At 38.9% G+C, this 25506-nt stretch overlaps 1 protein-coding gene across 6 annotated transcripts in view; it reads right to left on the bottom strand.

Annotated features, from left to right (window-relative positions):
- The window catches only part of GRID2 (glutamate ionotropic receptor delta type subunit 2), a 679311-nt gene that overhangs the window by 112001 nt on the left and 541804 nt on the right, over window positions 1-25506 (bottom strand). For all 6 annotated transcript variants that reach the window (XR_012580377.1, XR_012580376.1, XM_005484610.4 and 3 more), the window contains exons 10-11: window positions 17605-17802; window positions 9850-10162 (exon numbers count right to left, since the gene is read on the bottom strand). Coding sequence is in view for 4 of the 6 variants with exons in the window: in XM_005484610.4 (XP_005484667.1) it covers window positions 9850-10162; window positions 17605-17802 (511 nt within the window). In the remaining 2 variants the exon portion in view is untranslated. The remainder of the gene's footprint in view (window positions 1-9849; window positions 10163-17604; window positions 17803-25506) is intronic.

The raw sequence follows: 25506 nt of genomic DNA, 5'->3' as shown, positions 1-25506 counted from the left end.
GATCACATTGGAACTGAGGCTTGCAGTCCACCTCTCATGAATCAGTTGGCCAAAGTATACTGTATTAATGCTGCTGAAGTGCATTGGTTTATTAGAAGACTTAGCAGGGTTTCAAATTTAATTCTGGGGTTACCAAATATAGGACCATTCAATTGCATAATCATAAATAACTGTGCAACAAGCCTAGCAATTTTACTAACAGCTCTTTGCAAAAAAAAAAAAAAAAACCAACAACAACAACAAAAAAACTACCTCTGATCAGATAATTCTTTGTTCCCACTTTCAAAACATAGCCCAATACAAAATATAATTATTAATCTACACACACAGAGAAGAACACAGATTAGAGCTCAATGGGCATTTTCAAGAAACACAGGGAGCCTCTGGGGATGCTCTTCAGGAGTGCTGTGATGAGATTTGTGCTTTTAAGATGGCTCTTGATTGCATGCCTGTGTAAAGGTGCTATTTGCAGCCACTGGGAAGGCATCAAAGTGATATATGCTTGCTATTATTTTAGAGGATGCTGGCACTGGATCTTAACAAATAACCTTGCACACTGGCAACGTTTAGATCAGATTTCAAGAGATGCTGAGACCAAATCTCTCAATTACTAATGGCTGGATCCAAATGCTGTGAAGCCTCAAGCAATCAGCCACAATTATCATCTCTGGTGCATATTCATAAGTGGCTGAGGAGATGATGTGTGTGTTACTGTTACGTACAGTTTGCTTAGTGGGGTCTTTCTGCACACTGCTGACAGGGTTGTACATAGCACCTTCAGGGACAGCAGAGGGAACTGTGCACAATGGACTGAAAACAGACCATCTGCATGTAAAATTAACATTAAGCTAAACAATGCCATTAACGAGGTATTAAAGCGTGGCTTTAGTGAAGAGCCTGTCAGAGAGGGCGTTATGAGTATGAGGGAGGGAGTCCCCTTTGGCTGAAACTGAGCAACTGTGAACCAAGCAAAGCACAAACCAATGCAGTGTGACCATAAGGACAAACACTTGTTCCAGTAAGGCCCTCACATCTTTTGATAAGTAGTTTTCCCCAAAATCTTTCTACCTCTATATGATTCTGTGACTCAAGATTTTAGGGGGTGAAGGGAATTTAAGAAAGGATTACAAACTACAAACTATGGTTTTGCTTGAATTTTTAAAGAATTATGATCTGTTATAAATCTGTTCTTCCAAGTTTTCCAAGCATCCATCAGAACAGAGTGACCCCTGACTACTTCAGAGAAAAGTGAATCACAGGCATCTCAGATCCTTAGTTCAGTTTTCCTGTCACTATTTCTAGTTCTCCTTTAATTTTCAGAATGCTTCTCTGCAATGAACTCCTAACCTTATAGAATTCAATCATCACCAGTGTAGGAGCTCTAATTATGTTCCTAAATAACACATTTTAAAATTTAGACTAAAATTCCACTTCAGGTACATCCTGCAATGTTGTTATCAAAGTGATCTGTAAAACTCAAATGACCTAATGTAGCATTATGACAGTGAACAGAGGACAGAATGAAACCCTCATCCTTTTTAGTTTCACAGAGAAAAATGCTATAAAATGTCATTTATTGATGAAAATCACTAATATGAATGCTTATGCTTGAAAATGGAATAACCTGGTTTTCACAGCAAATCAGCTATCACCCTGCTTAAGATCACAACTCAGGTTTTTCAGAAGTGAGAAGCAACTTCAAAGGTGACTTTACAGGATAGTGAGGATTTTCCTCTTTGGAGATACAGAAATAAAAGAAGCCATTGTAAGAACGAAGTACATGCTTATGGCTAAAAATGTTCCATTAGCAAGTACATCTGGGCATGAACAACGAACACCCCACTCAACAGATTTATTATCACTGCTCCTTCACAGCCTGTTTGCAGATGACTTTCTTTCCCCATTCATCCCTACCCTGACTCTGTTCTAGTGTGGGGCTTCAGTCAAAGCCACCCATGTTCCTTCATCTCCCCTTTGCCTGGTATAGCACATTTTTAACCCAGCCCCATCTCACTAACTTCCAAAACACTGAAAAGGTGAAGTCCTACTTTAAGATCTCTCCCTCCACTACTGACAGTGGAAGGATAAAACCTAAGCAGCAGGAGATTCCTACAACAGAATGCTGCTATAATGAAGGTAATCCCCTTAATTTGCATGCTGGGAAGTTGACTGGATTAAAAAAAATGCAAACAAACCCCCCCACAGCCCTCATTCTACCATAAATGCTGAGATTCATCCTTCAGGGAAAGGAACAGGTTAGTTAAAAAAATAATTTGATAGCATTTTTTGTTTCCTTTCTCTATTAATTTTGGTCTACTCCTTTTATAAACACTTCAGTATTACAAGAGGTCTGAGGAAAAAACCCTCAGCTGCTGAAGAAGGGAGACTTTCTGCCAGCAGCTTGAAAACCTCTGCTACTCCTGTCTTTACAGCTTTCAGGCAATTTTCCTGGCACCTACCCACCAGTTGATGTTGTGAAGTTGCTCTGCATGGGTGGATGCAGCTATGGCACAGCTGTTGCAGAGGAGGGACTCCTCACAGAGCAGAAAAGCAACAAAAACTACCGTGGGTTCCCCCTAAAACCCCATGTTTGTCTGGAGCCTTGGGTGGCCTCAGCTGAAAAAGGCTGAGCAGTCTGAGGGTGAAACTGCTGGCATCTCAAGCAGAGGGGGAGTAAGGCTAAAACTCATTTCTCACTTCCTCCCTACCTTAAACAGCTGAAGTTGTCAATTTAACTGTAAACTCATGTGCAGCAAGATCAAATAGCAGGACCAGTAAGACTTGCCTCTTCAGCTTCTAAACATCTTTGAAGATAAAAGATGTTACATTGTTCTTTCACACAAGAAACATTCAGTTCCTGACTAAATGGTTCTTCCTTGTTTCCTCAATTAAATGTATATTATACACAGGTGAACCCTGAAAAGTCAAAATTGGTTACCTAATCTGAATCTAACTTATTCCTTATTTACCCAGTTACAGTATATAGTAATATCAGAAATTACAACTAAAGACACTGTTCTGAGCAAAATATTCACCTTAGGATGTTTTAGAAAGAACCCAGAATGATGGGCAGATGCCATGACATCCAATACTATTTTCCTTTGCCTCACTTGGTCTTTGTCGGGGTTCACACTACAGCCAGATAGACATTACCTTTTCACAGTCAATCAGAGCCAGTCCTAGGTAATTAAGGTGGTTTTTGGGCTTCCACACTGCCATTCATTCTCCATCTCCTCCCAGATGGAATACCAGACACAAAATCTCTAAACAGACTGTCTCATGCACCCAGCGCTATTACTCAAGCAACCACGTGCAGAGAAGATGTAGAAATGCATTATTTAAGATGCCTCTGAGAACTGCCTGAATCTTAACTTCAAATTAGGGAAAATCCAAGCATATCCCCTGGTAGTTTCACACTAGTGATATCACACTGCTGCAAACAAATGCCCACAGTACTGAACATTTTACTTGGAGCATGGTTATTCCATGGAGCTACAGTCTCAAAAAGAGACAATAAAATAAACCTCTGAAAGGACATAAAGCTACATCCAAGGCTTATAAAGTGTACTTCCCACACAACAACAACTCTCAGGGCACACTGTCAGTTCCAGTGACCACTTGTGGTTTCCAAATACTTTTGAGACACAGGACACAACTGCCAAATTATTCATTTTTGGATCTGTATTCATTTTTGGATCTGTATTCATTTTTGGATCTGTCAAGAGGGCTGGCCAAACCACTGAGACATGCAAAAGGAGTTTGGGTAGCTCAGGGCTGCAGTCCCCATTTCAGAGAGGTGACTTTATGAAGGTAAATACACTTACTGATGCACTAGCCCAGATTTAATCAAAATGACATGAGAATTTGGTGGAGGTCATACTTTAAGGTGGAACTATCATGCCATAAATAAATCTGTTGGTGCATGTAGTTGGTTTTCCAACATGTTTATTATCTGACTTTTCATTTCCACAGCTCAGTGCTGTGCATTTTAGACTCAGCAAGTCTGTTTCCCTTGCTACATGAATATGTCAAGACTGGCATTAGCTTCAAGAGCAATTAAAATTGTTAATTCATGAGACTGGCATTTAAGTTTTGCCTTCTATCAGAAGGTATAAAACATGTTTTTATGAAGGAAGATTGGTAACATATCCATTTTAAAACTAAGGGCTGATAGCGAAGATATTAAATAATGTTTCTGTGGTCAGCCAGCAGATCAGGTGCAGAAATCAAATTAGGAACTAGGTACCAGTCCTAAAGTCTTTACTTTTTATTGCATCTTTTACTGTATTTCTAAACATACCCCCTCCCCCCCAATAAATCAGGTTTCACCACTAAATATCATATGTGAAGATATAATTAATTTCTAACAGAATTTTTCCAGAATGATTCTAGACTCTTCCTCTGAATATTAAATATTTGATTGTTGTACAGTTAATTAAGAGAAAATGTCACAAAGAAAGGATGTTGCTACAGCATAAGGGTTTCCTGCTGATAGGGACATGCCAAGAGTGAGATAAGCAAGATGGAGTAATTTATTAAGCAACAGCAGACTCCAGGCAGTGCATTTCAGGAGGATTATATCACACCTTGGGTGGTAATACAAGGAAGAAGACTGAGAATTCTGAGCAGCTTTAACCATCTGAGAAGTATTATAATGACTTTGAAGTGCTGAAGCTTGGAGGCTGTTTTATTGCTCCTATGAAATGTAATTTACACAAGGCAAACAGTGAGATTTGCTCATTTGCCAGGTACTATCAGCATAATTGGCCATTACTGACACCACTGATGACCAATCAAAACCTCCAGTTGTGACCAGCATTTTAAACAAATATAAGGGGATAAAAAAATGGCCCACCAGTGGTGCCTTAACATCATCCATTTCATAACTTTTCTAGGTTAAGCAAGTGGATTAAGATCTCTGAAGAAAATTATATTTTTGCAGCTAATACTTCAAGCACTCATTATCCTATGGTCAAATTCTATTTATAAAACTATAATGAATATTTGTTTTGTTGCAATCACTAAGAAGTGACTAAATCTTGAATGATTCAGCCATTTAAAAGATATTTTCTATTATAGCCAAACGAATCCAAACAAACCCAAACAAAACAGAGCCTTGCATCTTTACCTGCATAATCTAAAATTCTGCCAGGCCAATTGAGAAATATCTTCTCTTACAGAAAAATTCAAAGTGAAATGAGCAGAGTGTGATAAGATAGAGACTAAGTCTTTTATGGTGTCTTTTATATCAAATACCAAACATTGTCGTTTTCTCTGACTTCATTATTTTTTCAACATTTTGTTGAAATCTATTATACTAAATTAGCTCCTCACTGTATTCTGAAGCAAAATTTGAGAGGCTGCCTTCAAAACAAAACCCCCAAAAAGATTCTTCTGCAAGTCCTTGGTAAAAAATTATGCAGCATTTCACCTGTCTCAAAAACTGTTCTATTATACAAAAAGGGTTGGCAGCAACTCTAGATCTTGAACTCCTGTTTCTTAAATCATTGATTTTCTCCAGTACTGGTGAGAGCAGAGTGCTCCCTAGGGCGTTTTGTAACAAGAGCCCCTAATAGGAAGCTAATAGAAAACCTTCAGGAGATTAAACTAGGTTCTCAGCAAGTATAAAAGCCATCAGACTGTTGCAGCAACTTGGTTCAGCTGACCTCAATGAAGGTTTTATTAACGTATTTAGAACCCCAAAATTTCTTCTCTGAGAGCTCATATGGCAGGTTCCCTATACTGACAAATTCTAACAAGGGCAAAATTTGAGGGAGAAGAAACAATACCATGGCTAAAGAGCAGGTTCTATGGAGTAGCACAAAAGCTGAGCAAAGTCTACAAAATATATCATTATTCATACATTACTCAGACTCTTGTCCCTTTCTTGTCCCTTGTCCCAAAGCAGGGCTGCCTAGTGCCAGATTTCTGTCCAGTTGTTAAAGATAATATTCAAAATAAGCAAAATGAGGAGCTTTAGCTATTTAGTTTTCTATGATGAGCAAAAGGAAAAGAACAAATTCAGAAGCCATGAAACCAAATTTCAACACAACTGCAATTTTCCACAGTGTGAATCTATGAATCTGCATCAGTTTTAGATGAATAGACAACTCAGAGACAACAGATATTATCTTAACTACTCATGCCTGAATTTTGACTTCAGAGTCAAAAGCATTTGCTTTTAGTATTACCCACAGCAGCATGACTGAGATCACCTAAAAGTCTCTTAGTGGTCACAGTATATTGCAAATTCAGTGGGTATATTGGATAGGAAGCCAAAGCACTTCAGTGCACTGCCTGCCCTTTTTAAATGTATTTTTATAATGAAGGGCTTGAGCACAGAACAAAAAAATCCCTTTGCATTTTATACACATTTATATTAATTGAGTTATATTGCAGCTTTATCCTCATATACCTTAAAAAAAAAGTAAACTATTTTGACTGATCTTAATAATGAGTGAACATCAAATAAAAATGGAAACTTAAAGTATATCTCCATATTACCAGTCTCAAAATGGTGCCTAGAGTGGTCACTGAAATATGGAGTTAAGAAAGTGAAAGCCAAGTTCAAGACCTAAATTTAAGTGATACAAGGAGCAGTCACATTAAGTTTCAGTTTAGCTTTAAGGAAGCAACTAAAAAGACTTAAATTTTGTAACTGATTGTGACAGTAATTATAGACCTGCCTTGAAAACCATTGGATTGATCTCTGTTGACTTTTGTCTATAGACAATGACACAGTACTTTTTTCTTTGGTGCTTCAAAAATTGCAAAAGGCTAAAACTTGTTAATAGCATTTGGAAAAGGGACACAGTGAACACAAGCTACTTGCTAAAATTGGTCAAGATTTTACTATTCCAGAAGGAATGAGCTTTGTTTCAATCATAATAGATTGAGTTTCCTTAAAGAATGAGTTGTATTTTTGCAGCAGAGGGCTCTCTTCAGAGCCATGGCAGGTCTGAAGTCACTCTGCATGCTTGCAGATTTTTCCTCTGTCCAGAGAAAAGAAAGAAGATGATGGCACAAATAACTTGTTAGCCCCCAAAAAAGCATCCAAAACTATCAAAGCACAAGCAATCTTTGGTTCAAGTTGCTTTGTTTCTGTCAGCACAGGGCATAAAAGCATCTTTGGCTCTATGTTTTGATAAGAGAAGTGAGTACCTTGTCATGCTTTAAATTGCTGCTGAAAGATTTAAGTGAACTTGACAGTATTTGAAATGCCCCATGCTGCTACACTTAAGATTTGCCAATCAGAATTAATAGCAACAGATTTACTATTCCAAAACAAATAAAAGCTGTAGTTTTTCTGCTGAATGAAGAACTGATGAATGGAAACAGAGGCAAAATCACCACAATAGCCAGTTACTCTGTCAACGAAAATTATTTTCATATGTCTGTATTGACAAGGATTAGTAAACAATAATGCTTCAGCTAATATAGTTTTTGTTATATTCAAATTGAATGTGAAATACAGGCTGGCATTATAAATGGATCTCTTTCTCTTCTGCACTGAATTTCTGAGTTCTTCTGAGTCTTTATGTTTATATCAGTCAGTAAGTGTATTTTGGTTTAAATAAGTAGTAATAAGTAGATGTATTTTGGTATAAATTCTTTTCAATATGTTTCATTTTTCCTTCTATATAATTCACAAGAGTTCTGCTTGTTGTTTGAAGGAGAGCAAAACTATAGATACATGTCTGTAGCTTTCCCTCACTCAGTAGGAGCCAAGTGAATATTTTACTTTATTCTAGAGAATTCTATAGAGTTGTGTTGAAAATCCCCATAGTAGATGGTAAGGTGTCCCTCGCTCTCTGTAACTAATTCCTCCCACCTTCCCAGTTTTGTGAATTTCTTTTTCTGACATTGCACAGCAGTTTTGGTGCCTCCAGATGCTTTGTACCACCAGCAGGTTTTACTGAGTTGCACCTTGTGTGCAACACCTCTTAGCACAGGGAGTGGATGCTGATCTGCTTAAAGAAATTCCTTTTCTTTTATTTTTTTTTCCCTATTGAATTCTGGTATTGTTGCAATCTGGTCCCCCTTATTTTCATCTAATTTCTTCCTCAATTTCATGCTGAATTAAAGGTTTCTCTCTAAGCCCTCCTTAAGCACTTATTTTCACTGATTGGTCAAAAAAATCCTTTTTAAGCTAACTGAGCATCTATCCAAGGGCTCCCTTGTCCTACTCTGGACCAAAAAGTTAGGAAATTTCACATAATACAGACTTCCTTGGATAAACACGAGGCAAACAACTCAGGGGACAATTGTTTAGACTGAGGTGTGTTAAACCAGTTGTGCCTCCTCTGAACCTTAGCTGGGCAGTCTCCTAGAAAGCTTTTTGGGGCTCCTGTTGGGAGTACAGCAGGGATGCTCTGGCTGATAAACCTGTGTGGAATCAGGCTCACATTCATGCAGTAAAGAAACTAATTCTCAAGTTCTAACCTAACAGGAAGGCTGATGAAATGAGTCTCATTCTGTAACAGACCAACTGCTCCCTCACAGCTGGATTTGCTAAACACACTGGGGATATTTTGGACAGAAAGAGAGCTTTATAAACCCACCCATATACATTCCAAAAACTTCCATAGGTCTCAGCTACTCTGAAGTCTTAGGTTTTTATTTATTAAAAAAAAAAAAAAATCACAAAACCCCTGAAACTATCTCTTCAGCTCTCCTCAGCTGACCATCACTGCTCAATGCAAATGATAATTTTAGAAGTAATGTCTCTATGCTTATGTGTTTAAAATTACCTCTCTTGTGGAAAGTCTCAGCTTAAGCTTTTCTTCTTTTTTTTGGATCGTGACATTATTTTAGCTTTCTTTCATTCTAGGAGCTTCATTCTTGATTTACATGGATACCTTTAGCTTTTATGGCTATCATGTGATTGTTTTGAAAAAAATAATGTAATGGTAAATCACGTTGCCATTTTTACATAAATATGACACCTTTACCTACAGTGTTCCATCCACATTCAGGTTAAAATACAAAGAACTGTCTGCAAGTTTGGGGCTGTAGTGGCCATGGCTCTCTGTAGAGCAGATGCTCTGTGAAATTAAAACAGGTGTACCTGCAGTGCCAGCAGTGACTGAGGAACAATTACACAGATCAGCAAGAAGTCATTAATTCTGTTTTGTTTTTCAGCCTAAATCCCCTTCTTCTCTTTTATTAAGGTGTGTTTTCTTATTGCACTTTGCTCTACAACCTCAGCTTGTAGACCAGAATCCCAAGCAGTATATACCCAGCCAAGATTTGCAGTCTCTGATGTCTTCAGGATGCATGGTTAAAACCATGCCAGAAGAGGAACATTGTGGAGGACTTGGGAATATAAGCAGAATTGGGGAATAGCCTAGGCTACACCAGATGCTAGATGGGATGGAGAAAGAAATCAGGAAGGCCAGAGAAACTTTAATCTAAATATTAGATAGGAAAATTGAAATAAATCAGAAGAGGGAGGAAAGTAAGATTGTTTAGCACTGCTGACTAGTCTAAACTTAGTTCAAACCCCAAATCCAGGAATTCTCTGTCTGACTGGGTAAGAACATAGCACTTGTTAATGTTAAATAGTTCTCCAGCAACTGATGAGCAATATTTATTTTTTTTAACTCTCAGAAAAATCACCTTTCTGTAATAACAAAACAACAAATCACAATCTAGCATGCAGTGCTCTGAAATTCTCAGGGTTCCACATAGGGCAGCTAAATATCTAGGAAATCTTTCAGCACAAGGCTTTCCAGTGCTCCCAGTTCCTTGTGGGCTGTGGGAGTGAGGCAGGGGAGAGGAAGGTCTCTACAGCAATGGGCAGGATAGGTGGGTTTTCTCTCAGAGGCAGAGCCTCCCTCTGTCTCTTACCTTGCTGCACGAAGGATCCATAGACAAACCACATGGAGTTGTAGAGAGTTGTGGAGGTCATGGATCCCATCTGAAGGCGCGGGGGGTTGAGCCAGTTCAAGAGGTAGACCAGGAGCCCCACCAAGAGCACCGTGCCAGCAATGCAGGCCCACAGGGAGAGGTCAAAGGGGGCCAGGCAGGCAAACATGTCCACTGTCTTCTCTGCCTTGCGCAGCAGCACACCCACCGAGTAGTCCATGTAGCGCGTCGTGAAGTCCACCACGTTCTCCCTGTCGGGGGTGATGGTGAGGGCGGAGATCCCGATGTCAGCTCTCTGAGGGGAGGAGGAAAACACAACATGGATAAGCAGGAGCTGCACAAAAAAGATCTTTGCTCCTCTGTGATTTATAGCAGCTAAGCTTAGGGAGAATCAGATGCCAAGACCGAGGTCTTCAGCCTCATACATGTGAGCACAGAGAGGTGACTGAGGCTAGATCAACCATGTGTCTTGGTTTCTGCAAGCAAACCTCATTTGTTGGACTCTGGCACATCAGCTCTCCTTGTTGCTATTTTCCAAGAAACCAAAATGCTACAAACACAGGTAATACCTGGAGGAAATCTATGTTTGGTCGTTTTTGTCTACCTGGCTTATTAAAGGCATCACTGCCACTGTGGCAAAAGTCAGATTTCTTGCAGATCCAATTGTAGGAAATTAGTTGCCTGATAGAGCCAAATTTATAAAATATTTTCATGATTTGATGATCATGACAAAGGGCTACTACCCTAGGAGCCCTGAAATTCCATAAAACATCCATTTTATCTACAGAGTCTAAAGTGCAGAAGGGCAGATTCTGCATGCAGTTCCTTTACGATTAATTCTTCTGTATCCTACTGACAAGCAATTCCTCCAGCTACGCCAATCTGTCCTGCAGCTAGCCTGGACTTGCATTGTGCCATTTCTTTTCTTTTTTTTTTTTTTTGTAATTTAAAGAACACATTTCACATGAAAAGAGGATGAGTAACATTTCTTGATCTAATCATTGTATTTCACAGTATGTATGAGGTCTCCAGGGACACCAGGCACAAGTACAGCAGGTGCTACTGTACTTTTACAGGTACAATTAGAGCTTCACAGAAAACAAGAAAGGTTATTTAAAGCAGGCATAAGAATACCATTTTTAAAAGCTCAAATACTGAGCAATAAGACTGTGAATTCTAGATGTTTTAGTATGACAAAAGTGTACTTAAAATATTTAAACTTGTACTACCTTGATTTAATCCATTTTTGTTCTGCCTAAAGAAGTGTGTGATCCTTTGGAAGGGGGTGACGAGAGCACAAAAAATTGAAAGTACTCAGTCAAATTTTATTAACTCTCTTGAATTTCTTTCTTCTTGCCCAAAGAAGGCAGAGATTCCTAGTTTCTTAGATATATGATTTGAAATATTGAGTGGGAAGGTACGGCAGCTGAAACTGACTAGAAAATTTTGTAAATCAGCTGGGCTCTTTTAATATGATGCGCAAAGCACTGTGCAGCCCATGGCACAAACACACTCCTAATCACACTGCTCTTAAGACTTCAGCTTAAATGATGTTACTTTTTATTGATTGTTGACTGGCTTGAGAAAGTGGCAGAGCCCAGCTGGAAGCCTGATGACTTGGACAAAAAAAGGGTTTGAAAATATTGATTTTCTTAAAAGCTATGAATTAGAGCTTCAGCTTTAATTTGTGCGTTAAGTTCTCTGGAGTCATAAGTGAAGTTGTGCTGATGAGCACAGCTGAAGGCATGGCTTCATGAATTCACTTCAGGTCCCTTCCTAACAATTTTGTGAGTGATGATTCAACTGCCCATGGGCAGCAGAAAATTCAGTCAGTAATTAGAATTATCCATGGAAATGTTCAGGTTATCCGAGTCTCCCTATCCCCTCACTACAAACCTTCTGCTCAATGAGTGACTCAAGTGATTCACAGCACCTGCTGACAGTCAAGCCCTTGCTCCAATGAGCAAGATGCAAACCAGCCAGCATTTGAGTTGTTTTCCACTACTGTGGACATAAATATGCTTTTGAAACAATTTACAAATACACAAGTCCGATAGTTGTCAAACGGGAAATTACGATTGCATTTAATGAATAGCATAGATGTGTGCCTTTCCCCCTGAATATGTATCAAAAGGCAAAATAGGATTTCAGGGGTGGAAAAATAAAACCTCCTAGACTCAGCTGCTGCTTATTAGGTTAGCTGGGTTACTAAATATCAGTATATTACTAAAATACTTCCCCTTCATACTAGATCATTGAGCTTCTCATTCAAGTTGCAATCTGTAAGATGATTAAAGATTCTCTACTGAAAAGCAACATACAACAGTGAAGACACTTTAACCAAAGAAGAGTTGACGGTATGACTAACAGAATTATTTTCTGCTTTTCTCCCCCTTTTTACAGCAAAACACATTTTTCCCCCCATTAAATACATTGAAGAGAATTAAGCAAAAAAATGAGACACCATGGTATCTGTGGAAATACTCCTCCTAATCTGCATCTCTGGGAAGCAGTCCGTCCACATTCCCCAGAATTATGGTTCCACCTCAGTTATCAACCAATTATGACAGTGTGTGGTGGAACAACACTGTGCTAATGGAAATGTTGCATTTCCTTTGTTCTACTGCAGCAACAACTGTGATATAATTATGTCTTGCTACTTTATATGCTGCATATATAATTAAGGCTTTGAGGTGACCTAATTGCAGCCTTCCAGTACCTGAAGGGAGCCTACAAGAAAGATGGAGAGAGATCTTTTTCAATGGCCTGGAGTCACAGGAGCGGGGGGAGATGTCTTCAAACTGAAAGGTTGTAGGTTTAGATCAGATATTAGAAAGAAATTCTTTACTGTGAAGGTGGTGAGACACTGAAACAGGTTGCCCAGAGAAGCTGTGGATGCCCCATCCTGGGAAGTGTTCAAGGAAGGGCTCTGAGCAACCTGATCTAGTGAAAGATGTCCTGCCCATGGCAGTGGGGTGGAATGAGATGATCTTTAAGCTGTTCTGGGATTCTGTATGTCTTCATTTCTTGAGAGGTAGTAAAATGAAAAACAGAAAGGAGAGAGATAAATCCTGACTTCTTTAGCACTCTGGTGTTTAGCTGTTTCCAAAAAAAAAAAAAAGAAAAAAAGCTGCACTGAAATATGTAAACTCATATCCTTACTAAATTGGATCATAAACACCAGTTTCCCAGAAAACCACACTTTTAGCACAAAACCAAGCTTAAGCTTCACTTGATACTTCATTTACTGATAGTGAGCATCCTTGATTACATATAGATTCTGTCATCTTGTTTCAAAATTGGAAGATGAAAAAAATTAAAAGCTTGTCATTAACATGTCAGATTGGATCAGAGAAGACATCAGTTTGAAGAAGTAAAGGTTCACTTGGTGCTTTTGAGACAGAAAGGCAAATGCACGCAATTATGTCAATATTTAGATATAAAGCTGCCAAGCTGAATTATAAACATGTATAGCTCTCCACTCACTAAGTTTTTGCAGTGCCAAAATCAAAAAACCATCATATGTCTTACACGTTTCTCATGAATGAAACTCTGACTCCTGAAACATATTGAAAAAACAGCAGAGGGCATTATTTTGCTCTGTGACCTGCATAGAAATTTATATTTATCTTCCTTAGCAGCGGTTCTCCTGAGGCCATTGTAGAGCAACATAACCAGAATGAGAAAATCCAAACGAAATCACCTAAAGGGTCTGATAGCACTGCTACTGGTGTCACAGAACCAGCTTATCAGCAAAGCCTAGAAATCCCTGAAATGTCCCTAAGCTACTGCTGTAGCAAGCACATCTCATACACATGGAAAGTAATCTTCCTGTGGCTCATCATCAAGAACAGGGAAAATAAATTCATCTATTCTAAACAGGTCCTGTGAGTGCCTTCACTTTATCCATTTTCAATGTTAAATCAAGTTTCAAAAAGTGCTAGAAGTGATAAAACGCAGTCCCACGTTATGCAGTTATTAATATGGACATGCAAAAACCAATCAGAGAGACATTTTTATTCAAGCTAACACACATAGATCCAAATAATTCTCTTTTTACTCAGCTGTTATTTTTTCTAGTCTCACTTTGCCCTTCCTGTATGGTTTCTCCCTTATACTACCCCCTTTAAGAAGGTGCAATAGAAAAAGAACCTCATAAGAGGCTTCCACTTGATTTGCATTTTCTCTTAGAAACGATTAAGCATGTATTTTTCCTTTCCTGATGGACCTAAGTGGAATCAGGCTGCTTTCCCTAGGCTATTTGCTTCCTCATGGCTCCTCACTGGAAAAAAATGCTCACAATCAAGGTAGCATGGCAAGATGTGAATAGCAATGGTTGATGGATGTGAGTATCACCAGAAAGCCCAGAGTCATGCTAGAAAGCTTAGTGTGCTCTCCCAGAAGGGGCATTAGCCACTTCTCTTGCCCGTCACACAGGCTCATCCCTCGGGCCATCCGGATAGAGGGCAACAACAAAAGGAATCACTGTGAGAAGACAGATAATTAGCAGTAAGAGAAAGATTTGTGGCAAAGCACTGCTCCCTTGAGATGGTTTTAGCCTCTCCACAGAGGGCTGCTGCTCTCTGAACTAATCCTGTTTGTGAGATGAAGCTCTACAAGATGCAGTGAGAGCCCTGGTCACTTGACAGGAGAGGGCAAGAGCACTCTCAAAGACCATTTATTCTCTGAAGACCACTTGGTTCAGGTGTTTAGCAAACAGACACCTGTGTATAGCAGGGGTAGATTCAGAGTATTTTGACTAGAAAAGGTGCATGGATCATCTGTGTCCCTAACATAAGTCTCGACAATCAAAGGAGGGGAGGCTTGCATTTGTTTCCAAATTCAGATTAAAGATCACTTACTATGTTCTGCTGATTCCAGCTCCTATTTTAGCAGCCAACAGAAACCTGGTCTGCAAAGCTGGAACAGAGTGAGCTAGGCACAATGTCATGTCTCTGAAGCCAGCTGCTGGCCCAGGGCATGTACTTGGCACAGCTGGGCTCCTGCCCTGCCATCCAGCTCCAGTAGCGCTGCTGCAAACAAGATCAGCCTGGGACTGCTCTCCCTGATACCAGGACCTGCACCAGAGACTGCTGCATGCTGAAGATGGTTAATGCAAGCAGTGAATATTGATCTTGAGCACAGAAATCATGTGGTTGCTACAGCAACTGCTATTTCACATGGCACATCTTCTGGAGTGGCCAAAGACACCTTTTCCTCAATGAGATGATCTCTAAATCTACCTGGAGGGGGGCTGCAATGAGGTGGGGATTGATCTCCCCAGCAACAAGAAATAGGACAAGAGGAAATGGCCTCAAGTTGTGCCAGGAGATGTTAGAGAAACTTCATTCACTGGAAAGGTGGCCAAGCATTGGAACAGGCAGCCCAGAGAAGTGGTGGAGTCACCCTCCCTGGAGATACTGAAAGGACAAGAAGACGTGGCATTTTGGGACCTGATTTAGTGATTGACTTGGCAGTGCTGGATAGCAGTTGGACTTGATGATCTTAAAGGTCTCTTCCAAGCTAAATGGCTGTATGATTCTGTGCACTCAAAAAGAGAAGGCAGCTATTTTCCATTACCTTTGAGTGAGACTTGTCTCTTGCAGAACTCGTTCCTGGCTGACACACTAACAGGCAAAGAGTACTCCCACTGTTTCTGGAATTCCTCCACTTGTTGGCCAGACTATCATGTACAACTTGGTTGGGAAAACAATGAAATGCTGTGTCTCAGGCAGGTTAGGCCTTTAATTAAAAACTATTCTCTGCTCCTGTACTTCCCCGATGAAGTTGCCAAGTGGATGGAAATGTGAGTTCTGGGGGCAGAACAGAGCTCACAATAAATAAGAACGCAGCCTTCCAAGAACAGCTTGCACTTGGTCAGGGGTAGATAGACACTGGCTGCTCGCCCTGAGGTTCTTTTGCCTTAAGAGGGACAGAGAAAAGGAGAGGAGGACACAGTGAACCTTTACTGCTAATTAATTATGTAAGGGTAAGGAAGATGAAAAATTATACACTGCCACAGTATAGAGAAAACATTGGCTTTGAATTCCAAATGCAGCTCCATTAACCCTTCATACACTGCAGATGTGCAGAAAGATTTCATATCCGTGAAGACTCATTTACAGCAAAATCATAGCAGGCTGGTAAATCTGTTGCACTTGAGACATGGATTTACAGATCTGGGTGGTCACTACCTTCAGTGGGCTATTCCTCTGAATCCCTGCCTGCCAAGGGAACAAGAAAGCCCTATGTGTTTTTCCTTGGAGCCATTTGGGTTGTTAGGAGTTCTGCCTTAGCAATCATACATTGCAAGGAAATTCCAGGCCCACTTCCATTTACAGACCATCTAGAATTAAGTCCCCTCCAGTCTGTGTTATGCAGTGGTCTGATGAGCACTGTAGAGAAAAGGGTGTAGCATAATATCAGTTTTAGAGGCAGAAAGAAATGTAAAAATAAATCAATGGGCCATTGTGTTATGTCTCAAAATCAGATGACAGATTTTTAGCTGTCAAGGTTTAGAAGGTGATGGAAAATCTACTTTTCTGGCTATGTCTAGCTTTCCAATTGTGAATAAACAGTTCCAGCCTCCAGCTTCATAAGGACATAGGGAGAGAGCAAAATAAGTTTATTGTTACAGTGTAGGTGTATGAAAGGTGACATGGGCACAGAATGAGTAGCTGGGTTTTTTCATTCCAACAGGTTTCCTGCTGCTCAGGAAGGCAGAATAGGTTAAACCTATCAGTAATTTTTAACCCATGGAGGATAAGATTTTCTTTTTTTTCCCAAAAATATTATGTTCTCTTCCTTTATTGAAAGACATAAGTCCTGTACCTTACCACAGCTCTCCTTGCTGTTAGCTGTGCTTATGAATTAAATTCTACCTGCACGTTTGGAAAAACACTTCTATAGCCAATGTCTAAGTTATTTACATGAATATCTACTGCAGTTCTTCAAGGAAGCACAACAAATGTAGGACTCTACAGCTGTAAAAGCTACCCCCACATGTTAATTAAGAGCAAATAAAATACGTATATTCACAGTGCAAATGAAGCACCAGCAAAATAAAGTCTGTCTAGTCTTTTCTCTCTCAATGGGAGAAACTCCAAACAGATAAGATGCAAGGAGTGGGCAAAAAGAAAAAAGAAAAACATTGCATATGCATTAGGTTCAATTTATTTATAATATTGAAAAATTAATGTCAAATTAAGTAGACTAAATGATTTATTAATTACAGAATAGATAATAATATATAACTCTTGATCCATACATCTGCATAATGTGCTGTTGTTATATATCAATAAAACATTTTCTGTTGATTATATTCTTCATGTATTCATCACACCAACATTTTTCTAAGTGCTATACATTATTTATGTAATGTATCACTAATTACTGCAACACCAATTTTTCCTCTTTTGAACAGCCTCTTCAACTCATTTGTGTCAGGACTTGCGAAACTAATTAGGATGCTGTGCATCCCATTATTTGACTACGTTTAGATTTTACTTTGGTTGAAAAAAAAAGAGATTGCCCTGCTTCTTAAACAGTTACTAACAAGTTGAATTTCCAGCTTTTAAGTGCTATCCAATCCACACCGTCCAAGTGCTGGCAAAGTGCAAGAAACGAAGTGCTATCAACCACCTGTAAAAAAGGTTACTAGCCGATGCAAACAGAACATAACACATATTTCTTAACTTTATCACATATTATGACTGAGTAAATGATTAGTGACCTTACCTTGAACACCAGTTCTCCTATCAGGCCATTCCATGACCCATCATCCTGAGGACTCCCATACTTGTGATCCGGTGCTACATAAATTTCGTATTTAAAGCCGAGGTAAGAGGCCAAGGCTTCCAACACGTCTATTGAGAAGCCCTGATACTTCTTTGGTTTTCCCAGGACATTTTCAGACACCATGACAAAGGGCTCTTCCTAAACAAAAAAACAAACAAAAAACAAAGGAGCAATCTGTTAATAAAACAATTACATGTCATGTTTGGTTGCTGGGTCTTTTTTTAAACTAAAGAAGGAACTATTAAAATATAATTTATACAAAACTTTCCTAAAATACCTTGTTAGCAGTGCCTCCTACATTCTACAATTTGCTATTTTGTTTTGGATTTCCTTCAATAGAGAAATGTTATTTTCTATTATATATTGCAGAAGATTTTGTAGATTTTTGTAAATATTGTAGATTTTCTGCTGCAACATTTCAACTGAATGCTTTTTAGCAATGCCTGCTGACCACACTTATGGTCAGCAGTCCAGACATACACTCCATGTCTGTCCGTAAATAAGGAGGATTCTACAGCACTGCCATTTTCCACTAGCTGGGCAAATGCTGTAGCTAATGCTGCCACAAATTCATGTTGTAAGGAAAGAAAAGCATGGTAAACTGAAACATGTGTTGCTCTTGTCCTTCTACTGTAACCTGAATATAGGCCAGTTAAACTTCAATAGTTCAATCCAAAGAAGCTCCATTTGATTAGTTTAGGGACAATCAATTGTAGGAATTAAGGCTGTCTATGAGAATGATTGATGAATACTCATCTGGAAGATAACTGTCATAAAGGATCAAAAAAGATAACAAAAGCTGATACTGAAAGGTCAGATTTCCAACAACATGCTTTTCTTACTTTTCCAAAGACTTATAATAGTTTTCTCTATTTTGTTATTAAACTGCCCCTGCTCTGTTAGTCTTCCTGTTGCACAATTAATTTCTAGACATTCCCCTGCACTTTTTTTCCCAAAAGGATAAAAAAACCCAGATCATATTTATAAAGACAAAAAATATATATTTCCCATAGATGGATTTCACTTAGGCATGTTCTTTATTTTCTCTGAAAACATCTGTCTGATCTAAGTACAGCAAAATATTAACTCATCCCCTAAAGCATTAAGGTGCTGTAACACATAGGTAGTTTTTAAAATATATTACATGTTTTTCTTTTAATTCATTACACAGTGCTGTAATTTTGTATAAGGTTAACAGAAACATCTATTCTAAGGTGCAAAAAAGTGAGTTCTGACTTGTCATAGCTTGGCCAGGACAAGCCCATGAAACTACTCCCTGACCACTTTGTTCTGGTCTGCAAAACTGACAAGTAGACAGAAGAAAACAGAATTGATTTGTTGCAGTATTTGTGGCCCAAACTTTAATTCTACATACAGTGGAATTATTGTTGGCATTTAAAATATTTCTTTATTATTCTACTACTTATACCCCTAAATTACTTTTAAGCCACAGTATTTTTACCATTTTTTTCTCACTAATCCTATACCTCACTAATATTTTAGCTTGCTGGAAGGTCCTTCTATATGAACAGGTGTCACTGAATTGCAGACAGGATGTTTTTGAAATAAGAAAGCATCTTTTGTAAATGCTTGAGCAAATACTCTCAAGGACAGCCACATGCTGAGGATGCTGCCAAAGAAGAAAGGATGCAACCAGACTGCACTGGCAGGATGTTCTCTTCTGACTCCAGTAAATCCAGGAAAAAACCCAACCCCAAACCCAAATCAAATAGAAAAAAAAAAAAAAATGAACCACACAATCCCACCCCTGATTAAAAAAAAAAAAAGTCAAGGCAGTCAAACTGCCTCAGGTTGTGTCAAGTTATTATTTGTAGTTGTCATATAGAATTTCTTTCTTCCATATTATACAAGACCAGTGAAACGGACTAAAAATGGAGGAGAGAAAGTGAAATGAATTTTTAACATAATTTTCAAGTGCCCACATACCAAGGACATTGAAGAAATTGAGTCTAAGTTGATGAAAGCCTCTCTGAAATGAGAGCACAAATGTGAATTCAGGTTTGCTGATCACCTGAATGATAGATTCCATAATATGGACTGAAAAATACAGGGAAGAAATGTTTCTGCAACAAATAAAAATGGTAGTTCATCAATCTAAACACACTATGCACAAAATTATACATATTTATGCGTACCAAGGATTTTTTAGAAGTTGATAATTTTCATATTAGAAAGGATTAATTTTTTTCACTAAATTATTTAGAAAATAGTTGCTCATAAATTAATTTTCTAACCAGTTGCTCATTGTAGTGATTTAATATGCTGTTTAAAATGCAGTTTGTCACAGCTAATATCCTTATTAGGGCTTAATAGTCCTTTATTAAGCAATATAATGCTGTTTGTTGTTGAGAGATTTACAAAAAAATCTAATGTCCAGTATCCTACATATATATATGTAATGAAATATAAATAGTCAATCAGCTTTATGCAAAGCAACTAACATTTTGCAATTTTTGTTGAAGTCTGGACAAGCAAACCCTTTAACCACATTCCAAACAAAACAAAACCAATCTACTGCCATGATGTATTTTTGGGCAACTGTTTCTGAGAATGCATTGAAAGAGGACAAAAATATTTGTCTTGATATTTTTCCCTTTATAAATGCTGCAGCTTTAACTATGTCAGTTGTTATTTTCTTTTTTTGCACTGGGAGGGTGTTATGGGAGCTATGGAAAGCTGCATACATCCCTACAGCATGGATGTTAAAATGATTGTCTCCATCCTTGAAAAAGTTGAACTTGCAGAAAGAAAATAAACATAGCAAAACAACAAGGACAATGATGAGCTTGCAGAAAGTAGGTGTGAAAATCTGGTGAGCTAACTGATGATTTTGGAGGTGGGAAAACTCACCCAGATGATGAAGGTTCCATTTGACCCCAGTAAATACAGGAAAATCCTGATACACTTTCTCTCCAAAGCAGCAAGTATTAATTCAGACTATTTAAGAAGGTCTTTATCAGAGAATCCATACAATTGTCAGCCTTGGAGATGCTCAAAACTCCCCTGGACAGCGTTCCAACAACCTCCTCTTACATTTACCCTGCTCCACAGAGCTGCCACCCAAGGGTCCCTTCAGACCTAGATTGTTCCAGAATACAGTGACGTGATCCCAGGAAGGCCACTGCTCCTGCTTCTCCTCTTCCTCTTGGAGTCACCTCTCTGGGGGATTTATGAGCCTCTATGAGGCAAGAGCAGACTTCACAGCCTGTAAAGTCAGGGAGGTCTGGAGAAGCAAACTAGTCACAACATTCATGACAGAGGAGAAAAATGAAAGAAAATGAATGGGTTGCACACCCTTAACTTCTTGTTTTTGCAAGGTTGATGATCTGCCTCACTGAGCTGCGTGGAAATCCAATATATTTAGGGGATGGTTTTTCATCCAATCTCAATGGAAGTCCTTTAAGAGAGGGGCTATTTTCATTCCACTTTACCTTCAACACACCCCTTTTCTTGGATGTCAACTGAATGTAGCACTACTAAGTCTGTGATAAAGGCTCTTTCTCAAAAATAGTTCCACAGTTATCACTGCCTGGTTTCTTCTTGGGATCAAAGCTGTGCTGCCCTGACCCAAAGGAGGATGGGTTTAAAACTTGGTGCATTTTACACAGGACTGTGGGTTAACTGTGGTGGACAGCTACGCACCACACAGCCAAAACCACCTGCAGCAAAGTGAAAGTCAGCAGCAAACAGGTGAAGGTTATACGGGGTGAAGCTGTGCATATTGCTTTTTATGGCTGTAGGAAGACAAAGTCTGGCTTCAGAGGAGATTATGTCCCCCAAGCAAGAGAAACTGCAAAATGCTAGACTGGTACAGCTTAGGAACAGTAAAGGTGAGCCCAAGATTAAGGCAACATGGTGTAAAAGAGGGAAAGCATTGGAAAGAGGATGTAATAGTACAAATAACTTTGTGGAAGAAGCTCAAGAAAATGTTTGCCCCATTCATTTCCCTATTATCACACATTTTAAAGACGAAGCCACAAACTAAGACTGATTGAGGTTAACAATACGCTACATATTAAGACTGATGTAATTTAACATTCCTGGCATCCCTGGAAAGTGATGTGAGATGGCATAACATAACCTGTGGGTCCTAGTCATGTTTCCTCCTGGGTACTGCAAAAATTAATTGGATCCTGGCCAGAACCAGGACAATTTGCTAAATGCTTCGAGAATCTAAGACTTAAAAGTACAAAATACAGTTGTTTACTCTGATGAAATTCTCAGACATGTCAATAATTCGGATAAAATATCTGGTTTGACGCAATCTTTTTACATTCTTTACTATACCCCCTAATAAAGTTAAAAATAGGAGAGAAAAGCTGTCGGGCACAGAAGACCTTCATGCTTGGAAACAGAAGGAGCAATACTCAAGCTAAATAGCAGAAAAGAACAATTACGCTGAGTTTAACTTGGTTGTGTTAATTAATTAGACAATCAAAGAGAAACATCTGTTTGTAGCTGTGCCACAGATGTGGATGATAAAGTCAAGCAATAAATTCCAGCCTTAGAGAAGGCAGGGAGGGAGAGCAAGAGAATGATTACTTTTCAAAAGTTCAGTACCCTAAACCCAGAGTCTCTATTTGGGATGATTTTTAGCCAGTGACTTTAATAGTGACTTTAAATTCCAGGCTTTGATAGTAATCTTTTACGTCCTCAATGAAAATCGAGTATTAAAGATCCAGTATTTTTGTAAAGAAGCTCTCATTTTGGACAAATTACAGAAAATGTTATTGAAAGAACAGAAAAGTTTCATTCAGATCTTAAACCCAGCACTCTAATTAAATACATGAGAGGAAGAAAAAGTTGTGTTCAGTGGGCTGTTTACAAGGAAGTAGTGGTCTTAGCTCAGCTTTTCATAATTTTACCCATTCCCACCACCTCATTAGGAGATCACTGGTCAATAAGATAGATTTTCTCTCCAATTAAAAGTGTGGATTCTGTGGCTTTTTTGTGGCTTCTATCTATTTCAGGATAGAAGTTATATGGAGCTATGATACACTGCTCTGCTGCACTTATTTTTCTTGTTCTAAATATAAAAATGCAAAAAAAGCTAGGATGAAATGAAAAAGCAAAAGCAAACCAGAAAGCTTTGGATTATTTTCCTGGTCAGCTAAATCCTCTTTACCCCTTAGCATGGACAGAAACTTCCTAGCCAGGGCACTATAGAGAAAACACTGGGCAAAAGAAATGGCTTTTGAGGTTAGAGAAACTAATCACTACAGGGATTTACAACACAAATTTGAGCTCTATGGGAGCTGGAGGGGTTTAGCCTGGAGAAAAGGTGACTCAGGGGGACATAATTGCTCTCTATAAGCTCATGAAGGGAGGTTATGGCAAGGTGGTAATTGGCCTCTTCTCCCAAGAAACAAACCATAGGATGAGAGGAAATGGCCTCAAGTTGTGCCAGGGGTGAATTACTTTGGATATAGGAAAAAAATCTCTTCACTGAAAGGGTTGTGAAGCTTTGGAGCAGGCTGCCCAGGGGAGTGGTGCAGTCACCATCTCTGGAGACATTCGCATATGTTAGAGACATGTGGCACTTTGGGACATGGTTTAGTGGTGGGTTTGGCAGAGCTGGGTTAATGGTTGGACTTGATGATCTGAAAGGTCTTTTCCAATCTAAACCATTCTGTGGAGAGAGTTTTGAAATTAGGTAATTATATGGGTGGTTAGAATTCATAAAGCATATGGAAATGACCTCTGTGTCTACTCATCAAAAATTTCTGAACATACTGGAATATAATACTCTCATAGCGACACTCCATTCAATAGGACTCTACATTCAATAAAATTTCCCTCTTTCTCCACTGAAAATAGCGAGAGAAAAATAAAGAAAAGAAAAAAAGAAAGCAAGAAATGAAGCTCAGCTGTGGGCAAGACTGTCCATGTGTGCTTGACACTGACTCTAGAAACAGTGGACAGGCACATTAAATGATTCCAATAGCCCAGGCTGAGTCTTGGCAATCTCATGAAGCAAATATTCACTGTGACACTTTAAAAACTCCCATTCCCCTGCAAATGTTAAGAAACTGCTCCCCAAACTGAAATTCACACTTATTACTAGATTTCTCAACTTCCTTCCAATGGCTGCTGGATGACCAAGCATGGCCATTATAACCAACAGGAAACACTAAGTCTGATAACCTAGAACCAAATATTTTCAAGAACAAGATGCTATTGTCTTGCTGCTAGGCAAAATTGCTTTTTCCTTGACTGAAAAAATAATGAATGGCCCCCTTTTATACATTAGGTATTTTGCATTTCCTTCCCCAAAAGATTTTGGTGAAATATGCAGTCCCAAATACTTGATTTCCTCAACTGCTTTATTGATTGCTGTTTTGGGGAATTTATTTGGATAGGAACAGCATAGCAGCTTGTTATTTTAATCGAACAACAATGTACATTATTCATGTTAGAGTCAATGACCAACATTTAATTGAAACATCTAATTCCTTCATTGCAGAAATTCTCCCACTATCAACAGTTAATAACATTGCTGCAAAACATAACTCAACCCCCACCCCTTAATAAAACTAAAACATAGATGAGGGATTGAAATCTACAAGATCTTGGATAAGTAAATATTGTGCCAAGTAAATGGGCTGCGTAACTCTATTGGCACCAAAGCCCACCATTCTCTGATCCTGTGCTTTTCAAACAAATTGATTAGAAAGTCAGTTGTACTAACAGAAGTGTCACCTTTTCTACAGCAAAAAATTAATTCACATTCCAGAAACTGAGTACAATATTAGGTGGATTTTACATTTGGCCTATTCTTATCCATGTGTAGTCTGTCTCTTTTTTGATCTGTTTATTGTCATCAATTAGACATGAAATTTGTCTTTTACAGTACTTCAAAGAGTATTTTTCCCTCCTGAGTGAAATGGTGACTTCCAGATTTATTATGATTTTTATTTTAGTCCTACTTACAAGAAATGAACAAAGAATGTTAGCCCCTCTTCCTCCCATTTCTCAGCAATGGGACTAAAACTCCTTTCAAAGCAATCTATGGCAATGGTCTATTAGAATGCTGCCAAGCTTTGTGTATTGATTTTAACCCACAATAACTTAATGCAGGTAACAGCTCCTTCTGAACCGTATGACAGGAATATGGATTGAGATTGGAATTGATTGGGGTGCTTCAGAGTGTGTCTAAAGAGTACAATGGTGGCTTTAATGCAGATAGTTCAGACACCTGAATTAGCACAAGTGTGGTATGGGTGCATTAACCTGCTGGCAGCTACACTGCCCTCCCTCCAGCAGCCTTGCCAGGGCTCCTGTTCATAAGGAGCTGTGCCACAGAGCTCACCTCCTTTTCTGCCTTGTGCAGTGAGGAAGGATAATTGCAGCCAGAGTAAGAGCCTCTTTCTGTTTCAAAATCAAATTTCTGTGAACTGTGTGAATTGCTCTGGAATGCAAATGTGCCCACAGAGCAGATGGGTAAGGGTCAGCAAGAGGATAAAAGCCCTGAGAGACAGCCCTTGACATAGAGATGAGTTAGCCTGGTCCTACCAAGCTTGGCACTGCACCTACCATGCTGTCAAGCTGCAGCCCCAGCCAGGTCCCAAAACATTTGAATTGCTTGATAACCACCTTATCTAGTATATAGACCTGCTACCTTAGAAAAATGGGTTGAGAATAACAATAATTGAAAAAAAAAGGTGCTGGGTTTCCCAGCAGGCTGCGAGATTAAAGCTTGTCAAATGAATGATCCCAGTAGTGAATAAGTGTAAGGTTTATGACCTGTTTTAATACAAGCTAGGTAGCTCAAAGGGACATAAAACAGCTATTAAAAAAGGCCCGTGCTCAGTCAGTAGCAAT

The sequence above is a fragment of the Zonotrichia albicollis genome, chromosome 5 (assembly GCF_047830755.1).
Source record: "Zonotrichia albicollis isolate bZonAlb1 chromosome 5, bZonAlb1.hap1, whole genome shotgun sequence".
In the NCBI taxonomy this organism is placed as follows: Eukaryota; Metazoa; Chordata; class Aves; order Passeriformes; family Passerellidae; genus Zonotrichia; species Zonotrichia albicollis.
This window is presented reverse-complemented; position numbering and strand designations above follow the sequence as displayed.